General features: G+C 45.8%; 1 protein-coding gene across 2 annotated transcripts in view; it reads left to right on the top strand.

The window, feature by feature from the left end:
• Positions 1 to 4,175: 4,175 nt before the first annotated feature.
• The window catches only part of REEP5 (receptor accessory protein 5), a 264,547-nt gene continuing 244,913 nt past the window's right edge, over positions 4,176 to 23,809 (top strand). Inside the window, exons 1-2 of one of the 2 annotated variants that reach the window (XM_069625504.1) lie at positions 4,176 to 4,495; positions 6,254 to 6,347. In XM_069625504.1, coding sequence (XP_069481605.1) covers positions 4,378 to 4,495; positions 6,254 to 6,347 — 212 coding nt within the window. In that variant the 5' untranslated portion in view covers positions 4,176 to 4,377. Of the gene's footprint in view, positions 4,496 to 5,938; positions 6,142 to 6,253; positions 6,348 to 23,809 lie in introns of those variants that run through there. The other variant, XM_069625505.1, reaches the window with a different exon arrangement.

Genomic DNA, 23,809 nt, shown 5'->3' with positions numbered 1-23,809 from the left:
ATCCGCCTCTTCCCCTTGGTGCTCCTTCATACTGCCACTTGGGCTGGAATCCTGTACCCCCCACCGCAACGTCCCTGTCCTTCTTCTCCGCAAAGTGCCGCGTTTGTGGCATTCACAATTTGTTGATTGTCTCCTGTCCTTTCCCCCTGAACCGGTACTGCATTCTTCCCGGCAGAAAGCTTGCTTCTATCATGCTTTGAGATTTTTAGAACTGCATAGAATTTAATAACTGCCTTCTTTTAGTGCTTGCCAGGTTTCTGTGTGTGATTATATTTGCATTAAAAAGCGTTCCCATTGCCCCTCCTCCCCCCTTGTCCCTTGTAGTGCCTAGAAGTAGTCAAGAAAAGTCTTGCCTAATTCTAAGTGCTTGGGGTGAAGGAAGGTGCTAGCTCCTTCCCAACACCCTTCCCTCTTCATTGGAGCTGGACATCTTAGGGCTTTATATGAGGACAAATGTGCCACTGGTTAATTGACCAAACATGTTATCTTGGGTCTGCACCCGTCCAAATATATGTTAATAGGCCGAGCAACCTTGCAGCACTCGTTTGACTAAATTATTGTTTGCAAACCACTCATTCTCGATCCAGTCTTTCTGGCCACCAAGTGGCGCTGTTCAATCCTTGAGCTTTTGTCTCAACACGCGCTTCCCACCGTGTGTTCCGATTCAATAAATCCAATCTAATTGTCACTGACAGTTAACTCAAGTACATCTCTGGGCCTCTGCTCACTCTACAACGGTCACATTACAGAAGTGCTCCGATCACTTCCGTGACTGCAGTACCCCCTTTATTGTAAAGTTATTATTGTGTCCCATCGCAGACCGCCGAGAATCTAAATAAAAACACTGAAACTCACCTGGAGTATCACACAACCCCTTCCTAGCCACAGAAGCCAAATGTAGTTGACCCCTCCCACCTTGGATGGCACAGGCTCCTGATTTTAGCATAAACAGGTACCGTGAGGCAGCCAAAGGGGGGGATAATGAGAGGTCCTGACACTAGCTATACCCTTCTTGATTGGGATATAGCTTCACAACTCATGTATTCCTTACTTGACCATTCCTTGCCAGGAACAAACATAAGCACATAATGAGTTATTGATTTCTATAGAGAACTGCAACAGTGTACAACATTGAAATGGACAAACATATATCATGAAATTGTTTGGTATTTCTATCTTGGGAGAACTCAAACCCCTCCTGCCGTGTCATCAGGCGAAGGGTTACTCATTGGCAAGCATTGAACATAAGTGACTTACCACAACATGAAAATGGACAAAAGCAAGCTGCCACACACGTTATTAACGTGAGAAAATGCCCCCCAGACTTCTAATGTTCAAAGTGCCAGGAGTCTGCGTCCTGTGGTTGCCCAGGATGCGCTATGAGACTCTCTTCTGCAGGGAACCCCACTTGCGATATCTGTACAAGTGCTAAAAGTCTCTAAAGCGTGCGGATATGAAATTCCCAGGCAAAGCACCCTGAGCGCGCTGCTTCATAGCTAAGACAATGTTACATCAAAATCACCGTCACGCTCCCAGCAGCCACTTAACTCAGGCCTTTGGGAGGGCTTGCCTGGACCACCCCAGGAAAGGATTCCTCCTGCGTTGGACGGAACACACCGCCGTAATCTGCTTCGTGTCCCAAGGACGGGCAGAGCCCTTCATAAGCGAAACACCTCACTGCATTGCCCGGGTCCTGTCCGCCAGCTTCTGAGAACACCGCCACACCTGCTCTCATCTGGCCCGTGCCTGCCACGCCAACAATCACCAACAGGCAGCATGGGCTGAGGAGTCACTTAAATAGCGTACTTGAACCTGCGCACGTGCCGGCCCAACTGATAATAGAAAGGCTCATGGGAAGTGTAGTCTTTTGCCTGTTTTTGCACGGGAAAACTGTCCTACACCACCTTTCAGCACCCTTTTCCTTACAAACACTTCCTAAACTCGCGGTTAAGCTCCACCACAATTGTACAACGATGCGCACCATAAATACTTGTGCTATATGTCAATACAGTATACTCAGATTGTAATCAAATTAAATATATGATATGATATGGCGTTTATAACGCGCCTATACACAAGTGTTTCCAGGCGCGATGAGGCCAGGGAGGGGTAACGGAAGGAAGACGGAGACAACAATCTTACTAGGCCAGGTGACATTGTGATCGTGCAAGTGCAGGGGAGGGGAAAAGTGCAGGGGGAAAGATGGGGCAGTGCAGGACATAGGATAAACAGTAAAATAAATAAAACAATAAAGTGCAGACATCAGGTGTCAAGTGCTGGTACGGGGCTGTAGGGATACAAAAAATAGCCCCCGAGTGCAAGGGTTGCCAGGGGGGCAGTGCGGGTGTGCAACTGGAGGGGAGGGGACCTCGGCCCGAGATCAGAGGGTAGCCAGGTGACCAATGCAGTTTCAATTTCAGCCAGGAGATCAGCAGGGGGGAGAGGAGAGAAAGCAGACAGAAGCAAAGAGGAAGATCTTGAGGTGCCTCCGGAACCAGTGATGGTTCTTCTCAAGTTTCAGAGAGGCTGTTCCAGAGGGAGGCCCCCGTCGAAGAATGAGCTCTACCACCAACTTGTTGCTTGTAGAAGCGTCTGGCCCTGAGGGAGTTGGAGGAGGATGAGCAAAGAGCTCGAGAGGGAAGATATTTAGGAAGACAGTTGAAGGTATGTGGACAATGCAGAGGGTTTTGAACTTAATCCTCGCCGCCACTGGGAGCCAGTTCAGAGATTTCAGTCCTGGAGAGATACGATCCCTGGGCTTTTAAGCAAGTCAAGTCTCGCAGTCCTCTTTTGGTTGAGTTGCAGAGGGCAGAGAGTAGAGGCAGGAAGATTTAGAAAGAGACTGTTGCAGTCAGAGGCGTACAACCAAAAGGCTAGCTAGCCCCGAGTCCCGACAGTCATGACATTTGCATAGCCCCAGATCTTTTCCAGGCCTATCAACACTTCTGGTTGCAGTAGTACAGCCTAGAGAGAACCAGAGCTCTGGAGATAGTGAGCTTCTGGGGGAAGGAGAGGAAAGGAAGAAAACCTCTGAGGAGGTTCAGCTGGTAGTGTGACTTCTTAGAGATGTCAGAGGTGTGAAGAGAGAAGGAGAGTGTGGAGTCGAAGGAAGATGACCCTGAGGTTTTTAGCCGTACAGGTGGGAGCAGGAAGAGGACCAAGAGAGGCCAGCCAGAGAGGGACAGGAAAGGAAGAAGCAGGTGTCCTACTGGCATTAAGTCAGAGATCATTGGTGGCACATCACTCCTGGATAGCAGACAGACAGTCACAGATGAGAGAATACACAATAGTATTCAATGAAAAAAAGAAGAATTCACTTAACTGGCTTCCCAAGCAGCAAAGAAAGTGAGGAGGTCATAAGATGGTGGACACGATTTACAGAGATGGGCTCGACTGTTGATTTATTAAGGTCAGATGTTTGGAAAGCACAATTAAACTAAGGACTACAAAAAACTGTAAACATATGGAGATTGTAGTTTTTCGCATTTTTGTATGTTACTGGAAAATCAGTACTATCCCTTGTAATTCCATTTCGCCAGTCCGTTGGACCGCGCTATTAAACTTGCACTGGTTATCTGTATGCATAGAAAACTCCCAAGTCTTGGCTATCACGGCTTGCCCGTTGGCCGTTTTCGACAACAGTAAGGGCTGTGCTGGGTGACGGTCTGCAAGCACACTTACAGTAAACGTCCATTTGACAGATATGCGGTTTTTCCAATTGCAGCAGCCAAGGTGTGGCTGTTGCAGTAATTTGTGTCGGACTGTAATAAAGGAGGAGACTTGAGTTGGGGTGGAGTTAAGAAAAAAAAGAGCGAGACGGCCACGACAGTCGCTCCTAAAACGGCATCCTCCACGATTAAATCGGCTGCCATCTTGAGACAATCCTTTTACATACGTTCTAACAAATTGATGCCACGTTAAGAACACCAGGGGCCAATATTTTAAAATACAGCGGATAATGCAAGTGCCATTACGTTTAGTATAAATGACGCATAGTTAAAAAATACAGTTTAACGCACGTAGGTACATATTTAAAATGATCAGACACGTAGATTAGTAAATGAAAAAATAATCTTGTTAAACACTTCAAATGAAGAAACCGCGTGTTTTCCGTGGCGTAAGGTAGAGGTGGAATGTATCAAACCTATATGTTCTTGTATTGTCCCACTTTCAAGATGTCTGCCGTGCCCGACATTCTGAACGGGGCTTGCTCAACCCACCTTCTCGGCACCTCCTTTACGCCCGGAGACAGAGACAGAGAGAGAGAGGAAGTGCAGACCCGCCCATGCTAACGCAAGAGCTCGTGCCACCTCAATTGCTTCTATTATCGTTTATTAAGCACAACACCCTCAGGCCTAGAACGGGAGAGCGTTCATCATGACTGCTGCCATACGGGAGAGATTCGAGCGTTTCCTGCACGAAAAGAACGTAGTAACCGATTTGCTGGAGAAGATAGAGAAGAAAACCGGCGTAAAGAGGACCTACATCGCAATTGGTAAGGAAGCCCGTTAAGTCGATGGCATGCAAGCCTTTACTGGTGCGCTGACACAAGGCAGGGCGAATCTGCCCCGACTACTTCTGACACTAGAGACTCTACGGAATGCTGCTGACCACAGACGGCGAGTCTCCCTTAACTGAATGCTAGTGATACAAGGGCAGGGTGAAACTGGCCGTGCTGCTGCATGGCAATTGCCATAACTGGCTCCTGCGGACCAGGGCAAAGGGATCTTGGTTGGTTAGCCTGTTATGGCTTCTAGAGCATGGCATGATTGCCCGGATATAAACTAACCGCATCAGTCCTTGGCTAGTCGGCCTAGACCTCTGCAGACCTGGCTTCACGGGCGCCTACTTCATTTGATGATTGACAAGGCGAGTCAACTACACAATTGCATGATCCTGGGCGGTATGCTGCTAACTAGTCTGTCCTAATTGACGTGACCTGCATAACTTTTTTTATATATATAATGGAGGGACATTTGATTTTCCAAAAAACGGATGAAATACTCGTAGGTTTGATTTCTGTGAGGCAATGACTCCAAGCTAGTTTCTGTAAACCCAGGACATACATTATTTTTGTGGCGTTGAATGGAGGATCCAGTTTCTGAAAAAGCAGGTTCCTATTCATCTCACTGGTTGTATATATGACGTTGATAATTAAACCGAGATTGCATTAAAATGATAACTGACACATGTTAAACACTTGTGGTGGAACTATTGTTAAAGATCCCCTACGTGAGTGTTATCGAAGATAAATGTCTTGGTCCGAGGATGTTAGTTGGCTCAACAGCCTATTTTGGTACAGAACGTTGAGGTTCTGTTAACTGTCTTCTTGTTCGGGTGAACACATGCTAAGGGACATTTTGAGGCGTGGAGGTTGGAAGCATTCAAAAGCGGAACCAACACTCATAATTATATTGCATCTCTAGAGACTTGGACAAATATGTAAAACGCATTGGTTCAGTGACAAAACTGTAATACACTGAACAGTCTTAAGGTTGTGTGCGTCCTATGACAAGCACTCGCCAATTTTTGAGTTTTCTGTTATATGGTCTTGAAAAGTAGCACTTGTTTTTTTTATCACTGTAGCGCGTAATACATGGCCTTTTTATGGCATTACCACTCGATGCATTTGTATTATGTCACATAAATCATCATGTTTTGAATAGAAGTAAAACGGCACGTATCATGACCTAAAGACAAACTGTACCAGAGAGGCTTCAAACACCTGACATGATAGTCTAAGTGACTGACTTTAGCCATGGCTACAGACATAAAGTCATGGATCTTGGAGGGCCATAAATAATGTATTTAAGGACCGCGTGTTGTGCACCACTGAGGCCTAGATGGTTTTCAGCTGTCGGCGTGGCCTGAATGCGCAGTTGGCTCTACCTATCCAGCCTCCGATGCTTAGAAAGGAAGTGGGCCCCCCCCCCTCTGTAAGGCCCTTTACCTGATACGGCGCTTGTGTGCACAGAGGGCGGGCTGGGATAACTGCAGGGTTGGGCACCCGCAACAGGCAGGCCAGGCCCAGTGTGTGGGAGGGAAGAGGGCAGGGGAGCCTGTCGAGTTGTAAAGCGGGCACACGTCAGCAGGAGTAGCCCGTCATGGAGATCAATATTGTAACGCGCCTTCTGGCAGCAGGTGAGGCGCAGGGGCACACCATACCAAGACCGCAGCTCTTGGCACAGACCCTCCCACCCCCTTCCAATGCTTCCTATTGGGTAATCCTCTTTTTTTTTTTTTGTCCCCACAGTCCTCGTCGCGGCCATCTCCCTGTACCTGGTCGTCGGCTATGGTGCCTCTCTGCTGTGCAACCTCATCGGATTCGTCTACCCTGCGTACATCTCGTAAGTTCCCGCCTGATGCATTCAATCTTATGTATGTACTCTTTTACACCCAAGCACAGCTGTAGCTCCCCGGCCGTGCGAGACATGTTCACCTTGACCCTGGCTTTAAACCGTCAGCACATTTAGTTGAGTGGAAAGCCAGGGCTAACTGAAGGTGTAATAGACATCTTACTTACCCGGGAGCCATATATGCAGAAATGGGCAAGCGTTGTTGTTTTTTGTGATGCTTAAATAATTGCACATGCAACGATTTACCAGATGGAAGTCTATAGCTGTATAGGGGCGTGGTCGGACATGGCCATAAAATTGTCTTGGGCACCAATAATAGTGTCCCATAGTTGCAAATGTCAAATCATTACTTTTGTGACGCTGTTTGAATAGTACCCAAAGGGGAGTTTTTTGATAAAAATGTGATGCAAATTGTGCATTTTAAAGCATATATATTCAGCAACACTGGTCAAAACCATTAGCCGCATATTGAAGTAACTCATCAAACTGTCCCACATAGGCCAAAAAAGTGGCCCACTTTGACCCAAAAAACGGTCCCACACTAGCATCTTCCGTTTTTGGTTCGGCCATGGCGTGGGCCTATTGCCCTATAGGCCAGTCCATAACTTGATAGGGTACATGAAAAGAACGAGTCCATTTAAAAATACTCCAAAGGCTCCGCTGATGTAAACGAGTGTAAAACAGGAGTCTGTCTTCCTGCTCCTTTTTGTTGGTGTTTTGACACTGCAGGCATTCACGAGTTTAATAGCAACATGTAATAATTCACCACCACTCCAAATTATATAAAGATGTGTTCCTTTATTCGTGAGACCCCGCAGTGGATGCCACAGCTCCCTTAGCTCCAACGGCCACTGTGGAATGTTGATAGCCAAACACGCATCAACATTCCACCAGTGTGCCTATGCACGAGCCCGTGCACATTACAACATATCCTCTTCCCTTGGATAAAACTGTTAATACCAATTTGAACAATGGAACATAACAAAATATTACATGACTTGTCATCAATACCACTTCTACATAAATACAGAAAAACACTATAGCAATTAAATGTACTTGTACTTTTAACAAATGTAATCTCTCAATCTTATGGGAGGACCACAGGTCCTAGTCGCACGACCCCTATGTTGTCTCTCATCATGTTGCTGATCCATAGCATTCTGATATTCCACATCTACCTCTGGATCAACCGGAATTGAAATTGGACCCATCCCTTCTTGTTCAATCCTTTTGTTGTGAATCCACAGGATCATAATCCAGAACGGTTTCTTGCGATTCCAAATTAGATCCCACACCTGGCCTATTCATACTCTTGCACCCACTCACCACCACCCTTCTTTTACTCCAAACAGAACCATCCTCCAAGTGCACATGCCCCTTTCCCACCTTGACAACTCTCTTTGATGGCATGAAAGCACTGTAACCTTTGTGAACCATCCTAGGATTCTTAATGTAAACTTCATCCCCCGGCTTAACATTCAACTCCTTCCTGCCTTTTTGTGAAAACATTATGCTCTGCTGACGCTCCAAAACACTGCGATGAATGGCTCGCAAGTCCATATCACATGGTCCACCACCCCCCATGGCCAAAGTTCTCAATGTTGTACCTGCCTTCCTACCTCTCATGAGTTCAAATGGAGATCTTCCGTAAGCATGGCAGGCGTTCTCCGATATGCAGCCAAATATTGTGTCAACACCTCCTGCCAATCTAACCCATTTGCCAAAGCCAATTGTATTGCTGATTTAATAGTACCATTTGCTCTTTCTACTAATCCATTCGCAGAAGGATTATATAGAGCTGTCCTACAATGTGAAATGGCATGCTGCTCCAAAAACTCTCTCATTGCTCTAGAGGTGAACTGCACCCCATTGTCAGTAACTAACGTTGCAGGTAATCCTTCACGATCAAACACTTTCCTCAAAAAATCAATAACTGAATTGGTTGTAACACTGGAACATGCCGCCACCTCAATCCACCTGGACGTGTAGTCCACCACTACCAACATATACCTGGACTCAGGCTCTAAACAATCAAATGGACCCATGATATCCAAAGCCAATTTCGACCATACTTGCTCTGGAACCTCTACCGGATGTATAGGTTGTGGATGCATTACCTTGCTCTTATCACTCAGAGAACATGCCATACAATCTTTCACTACTTGCTCAACATCCTTATCCATAGACGGCCACCAATACTCCTCTCTCAATCTCCTTTTAGTCAAAGATCGTCCCAAATGACCAACATGTGCTAATTCCACTATTCTAGCTCTCAAACTGACAGGAGGTATCAATTTACAACCCCTAGACACACCCGAGGGACCCTCGGCTAATTCATCAATAACCTGAACATAAGGTTTCCCTTCCAACCTGTCCTTAACAGTGTGCCACCCTTTAAGCAAACCTTCCCTAATCCACCTCAACTCAAGATCCCTCTCAGACTCCCGATCCCACAACGATTTCTCCACAGCTGAAGTCACCAAAGCAACCTGACACTCCTGTAAATCATCCTCCTGTACTTCTCCTGCCTCACCCTCCCATTGCCCCGCTGGCAACCGGGACAAACAATCCGCAACAACATTCATCCTTCCTGGAAAATACTGTAAAGAGAAATTGTAATCTTGCAATTGTACGGACCACTTTGCAATGCAATCCTTGGAGACACTGCCATGACCCCTTTGGTAGAAAATACCTGCACCAATGGTTTGTGATCCGTTCTAACAGTATAAGGTATGCCCCACAAAAATGTCCTGAAGTGTTTTGAAGCCCATAAAACTGCCAAAGTCTCTCTCTCAATTACAGAGTACCTCGATTCCACCTCTCTCAAACTCCTCGAAGCAAACGCCACTGGTACCCATTCACCATTTATCCATTGCTCAAGCACCGCCCCCAAACCCACTTCAGTTGCATCCACAGTCAAAGCAGTTTTATTTTTTAGGTCAAATGACTTCAATGAAGGAGCATTCTCTACTTCCTTCTTGACCAACTCAAATTCTGCCGCACACTCCGCAGACCATACAAACCTTACACATTTCCTCATGAGATCTCTCATTGCCACCGTTTTTTCCGCATAATTTGGAACAAATTTAACATAATATTCCGCCAGACCCAGAAAAGCCCTTAGCTGATCCTTATTACCCGGAGCTGGCGTATCTTTCAACACTTGTACTAACTCCTTTTTTGGGCTCACACCTCGTGAACTCAATGTGTGTCCCAAATATGTGACCTCCTGCACACCCACATGACACTTGATCAGCTTTACCGTCAATCCTCTCTCTTTAAGAATGTGCATGACCTTCCTTACCGTGATATCATGTTGTTCTCTGCTGCTGCCCCAAACTAAAATGTCATCTTGAAAATAGCTGACACCCTTCACACCACCAAACAACTGCTGCATCAACCGCTGAAACACAGCCGAAGCTGAAGCCAGGCCAAAAGGCATGCGACAAAACCTGAAAGCTCCAAACGGAGTCACAAATGACGTAAGGGGTCTAGAATCCACATGCAGATCAATTTGATGATACGCGGTTGACAAATCAAAAGTTGAAAAATATTTAGCTTCCCCCATCGTCAACAACAACTCATTAATATTTGGCAAAGGATGCCGATCCACCCATATGCTGGAATTTAATTCCCGGAGATCCACACACATTCTTATGCTGCCATCACTCTTCTTAACTAAAACCACCGGAAACAACCACTCTGAACATTCAATAGGCTCAATTATTCCTGCTGACTGCAACTTAGTCAATTCCTCTTTGAATGCCTCCCTGGCCGCAACAGGAACACCCCTCACTTTGTGCACTCTCGGAATTGCCCCCTTCTTCAACACAATGCGATGTGCAAAGCCCTTAAGCTTGCCCAAAGTATCAGAAAATACTTCAGGAAACTCACTCATGAGGACTGTGGAAGTGACCGTTACATCATTCTCTTCCCCTCCCTCCATGACACTTAAGACTGGTTCCTTTTCCCCAGGATGTATTTGTATTTTAGTGCAGCCTGCTCATCCCATCCTAGTACACTTGTGCCCTTTGAAGCCACATACAATTTACCCACCGTTTGCCTCCCCTTGAAAGCAAAATTCGACCAATTATAACCAAGCAGGTCAATGGAATGTTGCCCATACGCATATGGTTTTATGTCCGGGGGCAACAAAGTAGACATCTCTTTACCCAATACTTCATGATAGACTTCCGGAGACACCAAGGTATAAGGTGACCCCGAATCCACCAACATATCCAGAGGATGCTGGTCCACCAATACCGACACCCATGGACCCTTTCGCCCACCTCCCTCAACATGTAAAATGACACTCTGATTAGAGCCACCACCCAATGCCCCATCTAACCCCTTGGTAGCATCCTCTGTGGTTACACTAGCAACCACCTGCCCCTTACACATGCGTGCAAAATGGCCTACACGTTTACATTTCCTGCACTCAACATTGTTAGCAGGACATGACTTCGAATCCACACTGTGACTTGACCAACCACAATTTCTACATCCCTCCTTGACCTTCAATGCTCTATTGTTTTGTATCACCACTTTATCCCCCGCTTTTTTGTTCCTTGCCACCACAGCATGTACCATCTCCCTATTACCATCCCTTTCAGTAACCACCTGTACACTCGCCTTTTGAAGCTTCAATTGCTCTGGCAATCTCCAAAACTTTATCGAGAGAAGGATTGTTCTCAATCCACAATCTCTCTCTAATCTTTTGGTTTGATGTCTTCATCATGATCTGATCCCTTATATGTTCCTCTCCATTCCCCGGGAACCCGCACGTAGCCATGAGTGCACGTAAGGCTGTAACATATGAATCTATGCTTTCCATAGAACCTTGTGCCCTAGAGAAAAACTTATACCGCTCCAACACCACATTAACTCTTTTACCAAAACGTATTTGCAATTTTTTCAAAGCAGTCTCACAGGCACTTACCACCATTTCCCCTTCACCTCCCCCTTGAACCATCACATTCTCTCCAGGCAAATGACGAAAAACCCTCAACCCCTCAGTACCAATGCAGTTCAGTAAAGCAGCCTCCTTTTCATCATCATTGAACTTTGCCCCTCCTGCAGCCCTCAAATATACCTTGAACGCATCTACCCACTGCTCCCAAGGAGCAACCGGCTCTCCAGGATTGGACAGAAAAGCAGGTGGAGGCCTAGCCGCTGTATGCAACATAGTTGAATATACTCCCCAGTACCTATGTCCCCAATAATAACTTGCTACCCCCGTGCACTGTTAAAAGCTCTTAATTCCCTAGAAACAGAAATTAGCTCACAAACCTTTGTGCGCCTGCCCCCCCAAACATGCATACAGTCCCCAAAGTAGTTGTCACTATGGATCACCATACACCCCCCCCCAATATCAAATCAGATAAATATCTCCCGCTGTTGTCTTGAACACGTGCACCCACACGTAATTGCAGTACAGCCAAGTTCTGGCACTGGGTGAGTCTTGACAGCTTATCCAACACTCCTCGGCAGCCACCCAGCCCAATCCCTTAACCTCCTGTTGGCAACCCTCCACCTTGCCGCCAACTGCCTTTAGGACTCATGCAGCCCTTTGCACTTGCCTGGTTTGATTTGCCTCGCCCGAATTGATAGCAGCGTCTCACCACCGCAGCACCTCCTGCTTCCCCAAGGCAACCCAGACCACGGAGTTAGCCTTGGCTAAGAACACTGTCGGAGCGAGGCATGCAGCCAGCCACGTTATTGCCTGCACCGCCTCAGCCCCCCTCCTTCCCGGAGACACGCAGTCCCCGAAAAACAACGTTGATTGAAGACGTTGCAGGAAGCAGGCAAAATACCGGCCTCTGTTATGTGCGCAGGCTCTCTCCTGGTGTGCCGGCCTCCGCTCTTCTGGTGTGCCGGCCTCCGTGCAGCCAGTGCCCCTCCTCCTGGCAGCCCCACCAGGATCAGAGCGCTGGGGGCGGAGCTAACCGCCGGCCTCTGCTAACTGCGCAGACTCCTAGTGTGCCGGCCTGCTTGCAGCTCACAGCCCTCTTCCTGCCAGCCTCAACCAGATCCACTGCAGAAACCTCTTCGGAGCTCACCAGCCCCCGTCGCTACCACAGTGGCCGGAATCCACTTCCGCCCCGCGGACTCCCTGGGCCTTCAGCTGCCCGCCACGCACCGGCCGCAACTGGCCTGCACGGTGCCCCGCCAAGGTGCCCAGACCGCACCTCCCTGCTACGTTCCGCCGACGTAGACCGGCCTGCGGCAGTGTCCGACAGGGCGCACAGATGGTTCCTCCGCTTTCCTCCTGGGCACCCGGACAACTCCTCTGGGATCGCCACGATACAGCACGGGCTGGCCCGCACCGATGTCCCAGCTGTACACCCAGACTGCTCCGCTTCGCCTCCCGGTGACCAACAACTCAAGAGGTGAGGTCGAGGCCCCAGGCCGCTGCTCTACGCACCCGTGGGACAGGGTCTCACACGATCCTCGTCGCCACTGTAATAATTCACCACCACTCCAAATTATATAAAGATGTGTTCCTTTATTCGTGAGACCCCGCAGTGGATGCCACAGCTCCCTTAGCTCCAACGGCCACTGTGGAATGTTGATAGCCAAACACGCATCAACATTCCACCAGTGTGCCTATGCACGAGCCCGTGCACATTACAACACAACACAGTACATGCCGATTCTCTTTCTGTCTTAGCGTGACTGACTTTTTCAAAACTGTTTTACAAAGGTAATTTGAGAAGTTGTTGGGGAGAATCTTCCTAGTCCCACTGTTGTTGGGGGGAGACGTTTTTGTTGCTTTTGAAGACAACACAAACGTTGTTCCATTTTGCCTTGTGAGGCATCTTATTGCTATAAACATTTAGCATTTATATAGCGCTACGTACCCCGAAGGTATCTGAGCTCTGCTTATTATTATCCACGGTGTGTGGTGCTCGTTTATCGACCTCGGAAGGATGAAAGGCTGAGGATTCTAACCTGCGTCAGCAGGCTCTGCACTGATGTGAAAGCGAGCGCTCTACTATCGGACCGGCTATGTGCGTTTAATTACCCGCTAAATAAACGTTTATCTTTGGAAAGTTTATGAAGTAAATATACGCATGTTCCGTGTTACCTGCATTTCAAACAATTGGGAACAAACATTTTTTTAATTAAAGACTGTTTTAGAAAGTCAACAGGCGTCACCTTGTTTTATTAATTGCGCCTTCAAATTCAGGGGCCAGCAGTAATGGCGTGAGGGGTTGTCCTTTGCTATGACCTTCCCGAACTCGTTACGTTCCTATGGACTGGGGGAAAAGTGAGGGCCAGAAACAGAATTGTTGAATTAGTCGTAACCCGTGTCAATTGCACCTGGCAGTTTGAGTTTCCTTTCCATGTTATGTTAAAGGTGTTTGTACCGCGCACCGTCACCAACGGAATTGGTCCCCAGGCGCTCTGGCGGATCTGCAAATGAGAGGGTGGGATGGGTTGGTAGGTGAAGCTGGAATAGGATAGTGAGAGGAGTGGTGTTATTTTGGCAGCTTCAACTCGGTATACACCGGGTGCTGAACTTCAGTGCGAGTATCGGGTCGATGTCAGTCCTCGTGTGCTGTTGGTGTTGCTTATGTGTTGTTGCAGTGTTGTGAAGTGCGTGCGGGTTGTAGTGCGAGAGATGGTTGTGTGAGGTTTTTGAATCAGATAAGTCTGCAGAAATGCTGAGTTTTTTGTTAGTTGGTTGTATGGAGTTTAACACAAGTTCCGAAGTTTGTCCGAGAGTGGCACTCGCCAATCCTCCTAATCTCATCAGGGTGAGCAAAAGGGGTTACGCCTAGCAAGGTTTGGTTTGTGTGGGGAGCTCCATGTGCTGTTCTAACGCACACTAGGCATTCTTTGTTTAAGCCCTCTGTGCGATTACAGAAAAGGGTACTACCCATTTTCGGTTTTCCGTTTTCTTCCTGACACAAAGAAACGCTGCTTCCTAAACATTTTGGTTGAGACCAACCCATGCGTCCATGCTTTTTAAAAAAAAAAAAAAAAAACTATCTTTTTTTAAACAAACCAAATGCAATGGTGCCCGATCACGACCTTAGGATTTATTCATTACTTTCTCTTCGTACATTTGGTCTGTTGCTAAGTCGCCTTCATTTACACCGGTGTGCCACAGACTCCCGAGCTCACTTTGCATATTGGTTGGAAGCTTCACATCCCCGACCGTTCCCAATGAAACCAAAACCTGTCGGGGGGGTTGCTTGTCATCTTGTGTAGAAAGCGTGTGATCTAGCAATTCCAGATGAACAACTTTTATAAGCCGGTAGACTGCTGATTTGTTTTGCATATTGTTTTTTTTTTTCCCCTTGTACAATGGCACAGTACACTTTATTATTATTTTTTTTTTAAAAGAATCAAGGGGCGCACCAAGCACTCGCACCCCTGAATGCCAGTTCTCCTCATTCTTTCTCGTCAATGGGTAGAGGCACTACCCATTGGCATAGTGGCTATTTACTTTTTAGTGCTGAAATACAGCATTTCAGTCTAAAATAAAATCTAAAGAAAAAGAATACTGAATTCCTTCTGAAACAAAGCACGTTGTGCTTTAGGTTTTAAAAAAAGCCACTTAATTGAAGGGAATGGGCCAGTTATGTTACATGTTGTGTGTACCACGAGAGCTGAAGTCATAAATATTGTGCTCCTGAAAAAATAAATTCTTTCTGAAGTTGCATACATCTCAGACCTGCATTGTGGCCTTCAAATAGAGGGGGAAGTGAATATTCTGCTCCCCTTGCCATTGGAAATTCACATGCTGTGTTTGTACTGTGAGGGGTCAGAAATGTGAGACTGGCACAAAGGTAACATTTTCTCAGTTAAAAGGGTTCTGCTAAACAGCTCACATTCCCTAAACTAACAGAGAGGTCCCTGCCTACAAAATAAAATGAAAGAAAACTGATTTAATGTCCAAAATCCTTCTGGCCCTCACACTAATAGATGCGCTCAAATTATACAAGGAAAATATGTTGACTTTCAATTCAACAAAAGCAGTTATGCAATTTCAAATTAAATCTTGGATGTACTCATTGTGACCAGGGTTGTATTCCTGTCCACTGGATCAATTAAAGAATACTCAAATTATAGTTCTGTTCCGAGAAATAGAAAGGTCTTTTCCAACCACAGTCTTTCTCGAAGAAATAACAAATGTCCTTTTTACCACAACTGGGTGATAGTTGAAACACACTCAAGTTCAAAGATGCTTGAGTTTTCCTCCAACACAGAATTTCCAAAATCTAAATTCAATTGTTATGTCATACAAATCCTTTTCCTCAGTACTTCTTCTTGGAATCAACATTCTTTTGTCAGGATAGCAAACAACAACTTTCTTAATTGATGCTATGGTTTGTGAACATTGGATAAAGCATGTGAGTTCTTTTCATTCAACAAAGGTTCATTCTGCAACTCTTTCTGCCACAAGGTTATCAAATCATTGCATTCTTTCCTGATCCACTGGCTTGCCAGGACTAACTACTATAAGCCCTTTCCTGGTATACTCGCCTGCCAGGAAGAAAACTCCTACCACTAACTTCAAACTTGTTGGTTTGATTCCAGTGTTCTCCACACCAGTCTTCTGCAGTGGTTTCACAGTTTCTTGACTGCTGGCAATGTGAGATAGTAACTTTAACATAACTATATCTCTTGAAAGGGAACTTAGGCTTTGGTTGTATTATTAAGGATCTCTCACAACCTCTTGGCTGTTAGTAGTGCTGAATATGAACATTTCCCAGAGCTTTCCTTTATTTGTTAGGCCGCTAGTGTAGTTTCTTGGTAATGGGTAATGAGGGTTGGAAACTCCCCCCCCCCCCCCCCCCACTGGCACTTTGCCCAAAGTCTCTTGGCTGTCGGCAATACTGGTTACAACCTTTCCTCTCTGGGGTTTTGCCCAAATACTTTCTTCTTTGCCATTTAACTTAGTTTGTTTTCATTAATTGACCTTCATGAAGCATGTTTTGCTGGGATTCATGTAAGTGTTCGGTATTCAAAAGAATTAGGTTGTGACAGCCTTCATTCACGGAGCACCCTGGTGTCTGCACTCGCTCTCTGAAGACTCACCGGCTCTTTGCAGCGACTCCCTCCAGCTGCTGGTCTCGATGCTGTGCTTTCAACGTCACTCCGTCCCTTCTCTCACTTAGGCAAGCTTCAGGTATATGGCGTGGTGGTCACCGGGAGCAGTAGAAGCAGCTGCTTCTTGTAGTATCTGAGCCAGTGATGACATGGAGCAGGAACCAGGCTGACTCAGGTAAGTACCAAACAGAAAGATGCTTTATTGTTCTTTGTTACATAGATGCAGATCATGAAAAGGTAGGAGAGAAGGTCACAAGCATCTGTCCTGGTTCCTGGCCATACTCCAAGTCCCAACCGTCACTCCCAGGAATCCCCAAGCCTCCAACACTCCAAGCTCCACTTCACCATTCTATGAGGCCCTGCATTCACATAGACCGTCACTTTAAACATACAAGGACACAACACTCTCCCGTCTGCTTCATGTTGCTTCGGTAACGTCTTTTTTGCAGCCACACCTTTCCTAAGTATGCCGTCTTATGCTGCGCGTACTCTGTAGTTCTTTGGATTTTCACCCGTAGGGGTGACTTCTGCTGGTGGGCCTCTCTTCTTGGCTGCACCTGCACCATGGGCGGCTCGAGCTTCCTCTGCTATGCCTCCTGCACGGATCCAAACTGCTTCCTATATCAACATCATCACAGCACCACCTCTTCCTTAACCTCTCCAGCTGCGTCTTATCCTGGGCTTAAAATTGCCTGCACGGGTGCTATAATTGGCAATGAATAGACCACACCTTTGGATACTCACACGTCTGAGTCTCCATTCCCTCTGAGTTTCTCTTCTTTGTCACATTACTTCTGGCTTTATGGGAATTGGAGTTCTTAAGAGAATGCGTGATATTAAGTCTTATTTTCAACTACATTAGATTGTTCTATAGACTGAGAATTACCAGAGTATGGGGAAGAGGGAGTCTGGATAAAGATTTGGCAGTTTCACATTAGGGGGAGAGGTTCTCTTTATGATAGAACCACGAAATTCAAATGGTTTTGATTTTAATTCCTGAGCCTCTATGGTGCCAACTTGATTCTGTTTAACTGGTTCTTTATAACAGGTTTTTGGAACCTTGATATTGGAGAGATTGGAACATTGATGGTATGCCATTAGATTTCTGGGAATGATTTCCTCCTCATCTTCAGAAGACGAATACTGTGTCTCTCCTATGGCAGTCACCACTTCCCCTGGAAAGCCATCTCCTCCCATGTGATCCATTTCCCCCCCCCCCTCCCCAATACCACCCCTAGGGTTAGGATCAGGTAGCAGCTGCCTTTCCCTGGCCACATGGGAGGAGACTTCAGGCTGGGATTTGGCGATTCATCATAGTACTAAAAGCCAAATCTGTGTGTAGGCTATTGAGTACCTTCCCAGAGAAAGAACCTTTGGGCTTAAACAGAAAATAGATGCTTTATTGGAATCAATACGAGTAGTACATTGGAGGGAATCTTTGCTAAACCCGCACCCCATGCATCCTTGAGGGACCATTCTGGTTACCTTTGTACAACATGAATTATAATACACCAGCCATACTACTGATACACATGCTGGTTTTAAAGGTAGCTCCCTTTTTCCCTTCTAGCTGTTTACATCTGGATCTTCCTACATACGTTGTGTGATTTATGCTATTGCTGCAAATCACCACATCCCAGTGGTTTAAAAATGCCCATGCTTGTCTGGGGGTTAGCAAATTGTGCCCCCTCCAGAAATGGCGATCAGTCTGCAGAGGAAAAAAGGTGGTCTAGGGATTTTGAGGAAGGAGGGATCCTAAAGAAGGCACAATAGCATTCTGATAGATGGCATGCATGTCTATGCATCCCGCATGGACAAGGATTGCCAGGACTACCCATATATTAAGAGCAGGATTAAATGTTAAGTTGCAAGCTACAAGCCAGGCACAAATCACCTGCCCCATGGCATGGATCCTAGTTCTACATATGCACACAGCGCACCATTTCCTGCCTGCCAAGAATTATTACTGGCATGTGGTGAATAGAAACTATATGGGCTGGTAAGATAGTTTGGGAGGAAATGGATGCCCATACCACGATCACTATGTACTTGGATGTCACAGCTGAAACAAAAATGTCTTCTATATAGTAATTTGTACTGTTCATTTTTTTGTATTGCGCTAAAATGTGCAGAGACACTTAAAACTACCAGGACTAATAAAGGGGATAATGAAAAGGGAAAGGTACTGGTCACCCATAAACCAAGGGTAGTTTTAATGCTTACCAGGGAATGTATGCCAATGTACGGAATGCACAAATACTACTGTTTAGAGAGCGAACGCAACACAGGCTATGCTGAGCAGGCTGAACTACCAAGTGATCTTTCATGTTTTGCGTTCTGAGATTGTTCTGTGATTTTGGTGCTATGATGGTTGGTCGTCTTCCGCCAGCTTGTGTTCTTTTAGTTTTATTTACTACTACAGATTCGGTTTCTTGCAGAGCTCTTCATTTTTACCAGTTTACCCCATGTCCTAGACTGCTCTATAGATGTTGCAACAGACATTAAAGACACTTCCATGTTTGATGGGTAGCGAGTGCATGGATTTCAAGGAAGTAGAGAAGTGGCAAAGGTTGCTTTGTATGTGATTACTTTTTCTAAGATTGCCAGTAAGCATGCGGTTGACCTGGTGCAGTTGGAATAAAAACATTGACATTGCTCTCCTCACCTTTTTCCTGAAATTTCAAGGTGGTCAGGATATTCCTTCGAATAGAGGTCTGCACCCTTTCACTTTAGATATTTTGGACGGTTTGATGTCTCTTTTCTGCTTTCTGAAGTTCGCACATAAAAAAATAAGACTGATTTTATTTTGATCGTTTTTTGTGCAGCCCTTAGAAAGCAGCAAAAGGATATGAATGAGTTTAGTTTTTTATGTGGGGGGGAGGGGGTTCACCCCCGAACCTCCCTTTGCTCTTCGCCACCCCACCCCGCTGCCCCATTCTCCTACCCCCCACCACATCCAAACACGTTTTCTTACAAACACGCACACAAGCAGACAGACGCACTTAATCGACACTCCTGCGTCTCCTCTTCCAGGTCTCACTGTGCCTGTCGGCCCCTGCGCGCACACGTGTGCATCACAGGGGCTGACAGTTTGATTTAGAAAGACTGCTCTGCGCGGTCAAAGCGGTCTTTCTAAATCGATTTTGACTCTGGACCGTTTTGGACTGAAACTTTCATCGTCACCAACCAGCCGTCAATGGTGAGAACTCAGAGTTCTAGTCCAAAACCTCTGGAGGGCCGTTAGTAGCATACTAATGTCTTAGCAGGTGGAGTTGACCGCAGGGTTTTTCTTTCAAATTGCGTTGACCTTTGGTAGGAAGGAGAGCGGCAGATATCAAACTTGGAGATGCAAAAAGGGACCTTGCTTGAAATTGGAGAGAAGGGCTTTGTGCAATGCTACCCGCTCTTGCTTCTCCACACCACAACCTCCTGTTAACTCCTCCATCAATCACCTTCTGCCACCACTTTGAGATATTAGTTTGTCATCCTCCAGTAAAACTTCCCTCCATGAACTGCCTTCAATCTCCTCATGTACTTTTCTCCACCACATTTTCTTCTGTCAACTGTTCCCAGCCTTCTCCACTCCTGATATCTTCTGGATCTGTCTTTTACTCTGTAGCATTCTTATCTTCCTCCTCCCACAACCCAGATATGGCTCTGGGCTAAAGGCATTTCCTCCAGCTTGGTGGGGACTCTGGTTGCGTGTCTGCAGCTGTGGGTTTGGAACCATTGAGGGCTGGGGTTTGGAACCCTTCTCTCCTTTTGAGCCAGGATTTGTTGGAAGGGGCCGGCACAGAACTATATTTGTTGGGGGTGAGGGGAGACATTTTGTTTTTTGTCTGGTTATTGGCTTGTGTGGGGAGAAAACGCAGGCTGGTTGTTTGAGTGTGAGCTCTGCGTAACTGCTTTTCTCACCCGTCTGGTTTTTTCCCCTCTGGATCTATTTGAATCCTCTGGAGGTTTGCATATCTCTTCTGCTTTTGCATCTCAGTAGTATTGGTTGGGCTTGCAAACCTGCACGAGTTTGGAGCTTTTCTGCGCAAGGGAGCATGCGACTCATGAGAGCTACATGTGCATGGGCCTCTGAGTCTTAATGTGTGGGCCAGGCTGGGGTTGTTTTATGGGCTGGTCATGAACGGTTATGGAAGGTAGGCAGTGTCACCTAGTAAAGATTAATTTTGGTGCAAATGTGACGGTCCCCTTGCAATTGCCTTGGACCATGGGGCAACATATTCATATTACAAGCCAGCCATAAAGTCACTTGTCACCTGAATTCTAAGCTTGGATATAGCACACCAATTCATACACCAAGTGTAAACAAAATTCTAGCTATTTGCAGGGGAAAATGTTTTTGCCTGCTTAGACAGTAGGATCGTGCCTTGAGATTCACCTTATTCCCACCCAGAGGCAGTCCTCTGACTTGGTTGGGGGTGCGGGGTGTATCTGACTCCAAGGCCGTTCTCTTGCTTTTGCACAATGCCAGGCAGGGGACTTTGTCAAAGTCTTTTAGAACTCTTTAGAGCTTATTATGTTTGTGTTGAATGCACTTTTTAATCGGTAGCTTATTTGTTCCTTGTAAACCTGAGGCTCTGAAGCTTTCCATGGAGCCATCTTCCTCTAGGGGGAGCACTCTTGTCTCAGCTAACTTCAGACCTTCATTCCCAAGGCTTGAGTTTGTGGTCCCTTAGGGCTACATCAGGACGATACCAAAATCCTGCAAGTGAGCAGAATGTAGCCGCTAGCAAGTGCTCTGGTTCTGTCACTGGGCTTCCGAGCAATATTTTATTAATCGACTGACAGAAATTGGCATAAATCTGAATTCAAACATTGAAACTTTAAATACATACCTGTAACACCTTACTCTGATGCCCATCCACTTTGGGATATGATTGCACTGTTCTTGTACATCAGACCTGCACCTTTTTGAAGTGGTATGAACTTGATGATGTTAAAGATAACGTTATTCGTGACAGGGAGGATGATTACGTCCGGGAGAAGAATGAGCCTACATCTTTACTTTGACAAGTAGTTTACAGTTCCCAAAGTTTGTCTGGTCTTTACAACCAAAATTTCTGTGGGGTGGAGGTTGTAGGTTTCTGTAGAAGATCCGTCCAACTTTTTTCTGAGATTTGCATGCTCAAATGGGTCTTAACCATCTAGTTAGAGGATCCATTAGCTGTGCCTGTTAGGTGCAGACTTCAGTCCATCATCGCCAAAGTTTGGCAAACTGGCCTTCAATTTTCTCCTGCTTTGTGGGAAGTTGGTCTGCGCGCATGGACTGTTTCATGTACGTGCATTCAAGGCTCTACTATGTAGTAATGTGAACCTCTACACATGCGTTCTTTAAGCAGTATGTTGTGAAGATCTGCTCCAGAGCAGATGAGTGTGGCCAGGTCATGTTTTCAAATATTGTCATCAAGAAACCCTGGCTTCTGATTGCAATTTTCTTGTTTTTTTTTTGTGTGGTTCTAAAATTCTTGCTAATTATGTGGAATGTTGAGACGGGAGTAAGAACAACTCGCCACAGTACCACTTAATCCTCCACAGACATTTATTTTTTTTCTCCTCCAAATGAGCCACCCCCCATCTCTACTCGGTAGGTTTTGATTCCAACTTTTTTGAGGCATCTACTGTTAGACAAAGCAGTGCAAGACCTATATGTATAAAGATGAGGTGCATAGTACCAATCCCTGATTCACTTGCTGAATTTACTGCACCTCATCAAACAGGTTACTAAAACATTACATGCATGTGGTCTTCTTAGCTCCTAATTCTCAACAGAACTGAAATGTGACAAATCTTGTTAGACTTTGGAAATGAGACAGATGAGAAATTAATGTAAGATGCTTTTCAAGACCCAGTGTTTGCTAGTCCATACCTACCTGTTAATAGGACTAGAAAAAACCGTCTTGCAAAAATCAAAGATATATTGTCTCTTATGTGCACTGTTCAAAATGACTGAAGTTTACACTACTTGTGCTCCGACAGATCTTGTATATTTTCTAGTTTGCACGCAGGTGAAATAACCACAAAGGTACAATGTGCACATAGAAAAAACAAATAAGCAACACTATTTTAAAAAATACTTTAAAAAGTCTTAAGTCTTTTTTTAAAATATAGAATATAAAGGTACAGTACCAATCTACCTGTAGCACAATTGTCTTCCTTAATTGTTTCTTGATGAAATTCCAAAACGCCCCAGAAGAGGCGATAAATTAACTTATTGAGAAATATTTTGGATTGAAAAATAAATTCCCCTCCTGCATGTAAGGACAAGTTGACCGCCCGCCCGTGTTTTTCATAGATGACACCAATATACAGCTTTTGCAATTTGATGTTTTTGTTACATTGTAGAAACGGACAGTAAAATCTAGATATGCCATTCCAGCTTACCCCGTAATACTGTGGAAACCCAACACAATGGCAAGAGGTATGGTTGACCTTGCTGTAAACAAAGGAGAAATTAAGTTAGTTTCTCCAGTCTCTTGCCTTTTGAAGGGGAGTTTGGGAGAAGGGTGCTGCAGAAATTGACAGTCTGGTTCTAAGAATTATGTGTGCAGAGGATTGTCGGTCCATCTGCCTTTATTCAAAACGGCATACATCATTTGACAACCTTATCCAGTGAGGTCCCTGTGTGTGGTGCTGCAGAGAGGTGGTGTACCTGTTCCCTATGAAATTGGGGATTGACAAAAAGACAAGGGCAGCGTGAAGGTGTTTTAACGTTAACAGCATTGTCGTGGCCGCCACATGCACGTTTCCTACTGTGACGTAAGAAAGTGGGCCAAGGCAATGTTTTGCAGCAATGTGAACTGTTGCCTGGTCGGTACCCAAGTTGCCGTCCATCATGTCATGTGGAAATTAAGAAAAACGTTGGTAAGAAAGGCCATTTCCTACCAACGGGATGCACTGTAGAAGAGGAGACGGGTCTCCATTCCGATTAAGGATCTGTAAGAGGATAAGCTCTGTGTCGCGGGCAGCCTGTGGCTAGGAGCATGTTAACCAGCTGGTTAGTGATACATTGGTGGTGCCGTGAGGGGCATGGAGAGGCATTGTTATATATGCCTTCCTGACACCGGTAAGGCCTAAACAAAATGTAAAAAATGCTTTCTCTGAATTTAACTTTTTCAGGATTTCAACAGTAACCATGCTCGGTGTGGCAGGGCCAGCCATATTAATGGCGTTGCTTGGGCCAACAAAGATATTTGGCTCAATGGAAAAAGGGATCCCTACACTACGTTAGTGCTGCGTGTGGGAGCAGTTTTGCTGTAGACAGGGAGGTGTCTTTGCTGATGGACTTTCTGGGGTACGAGGGTCTGCACATTTTTGAGACATTGCTGGATTTAGCGCAGAGCGCGGGCACGACGACATGAGTGACCTGGAGGTTGCTAAGA

Source organism: Ambystoma mexicanum, chromosome 6p (assembly GCF_040938575.1).
Source record: "Ambystoma mexicanum isolate Mex_15411 chromosome 6p, UKY_AmexF1_1, whole genome shotgun sequence".
Taxonomy (NCBI): domain Eukaryota; kingdom Metazoa; phylum Chordata; class Amphibia; order Caudata; family Ambystomatidae; genus Ambystoma; species Ambystoma mexicanum.
This window is presented reverse-complemented; position numbering and strand designations above follow the sequence as displayed.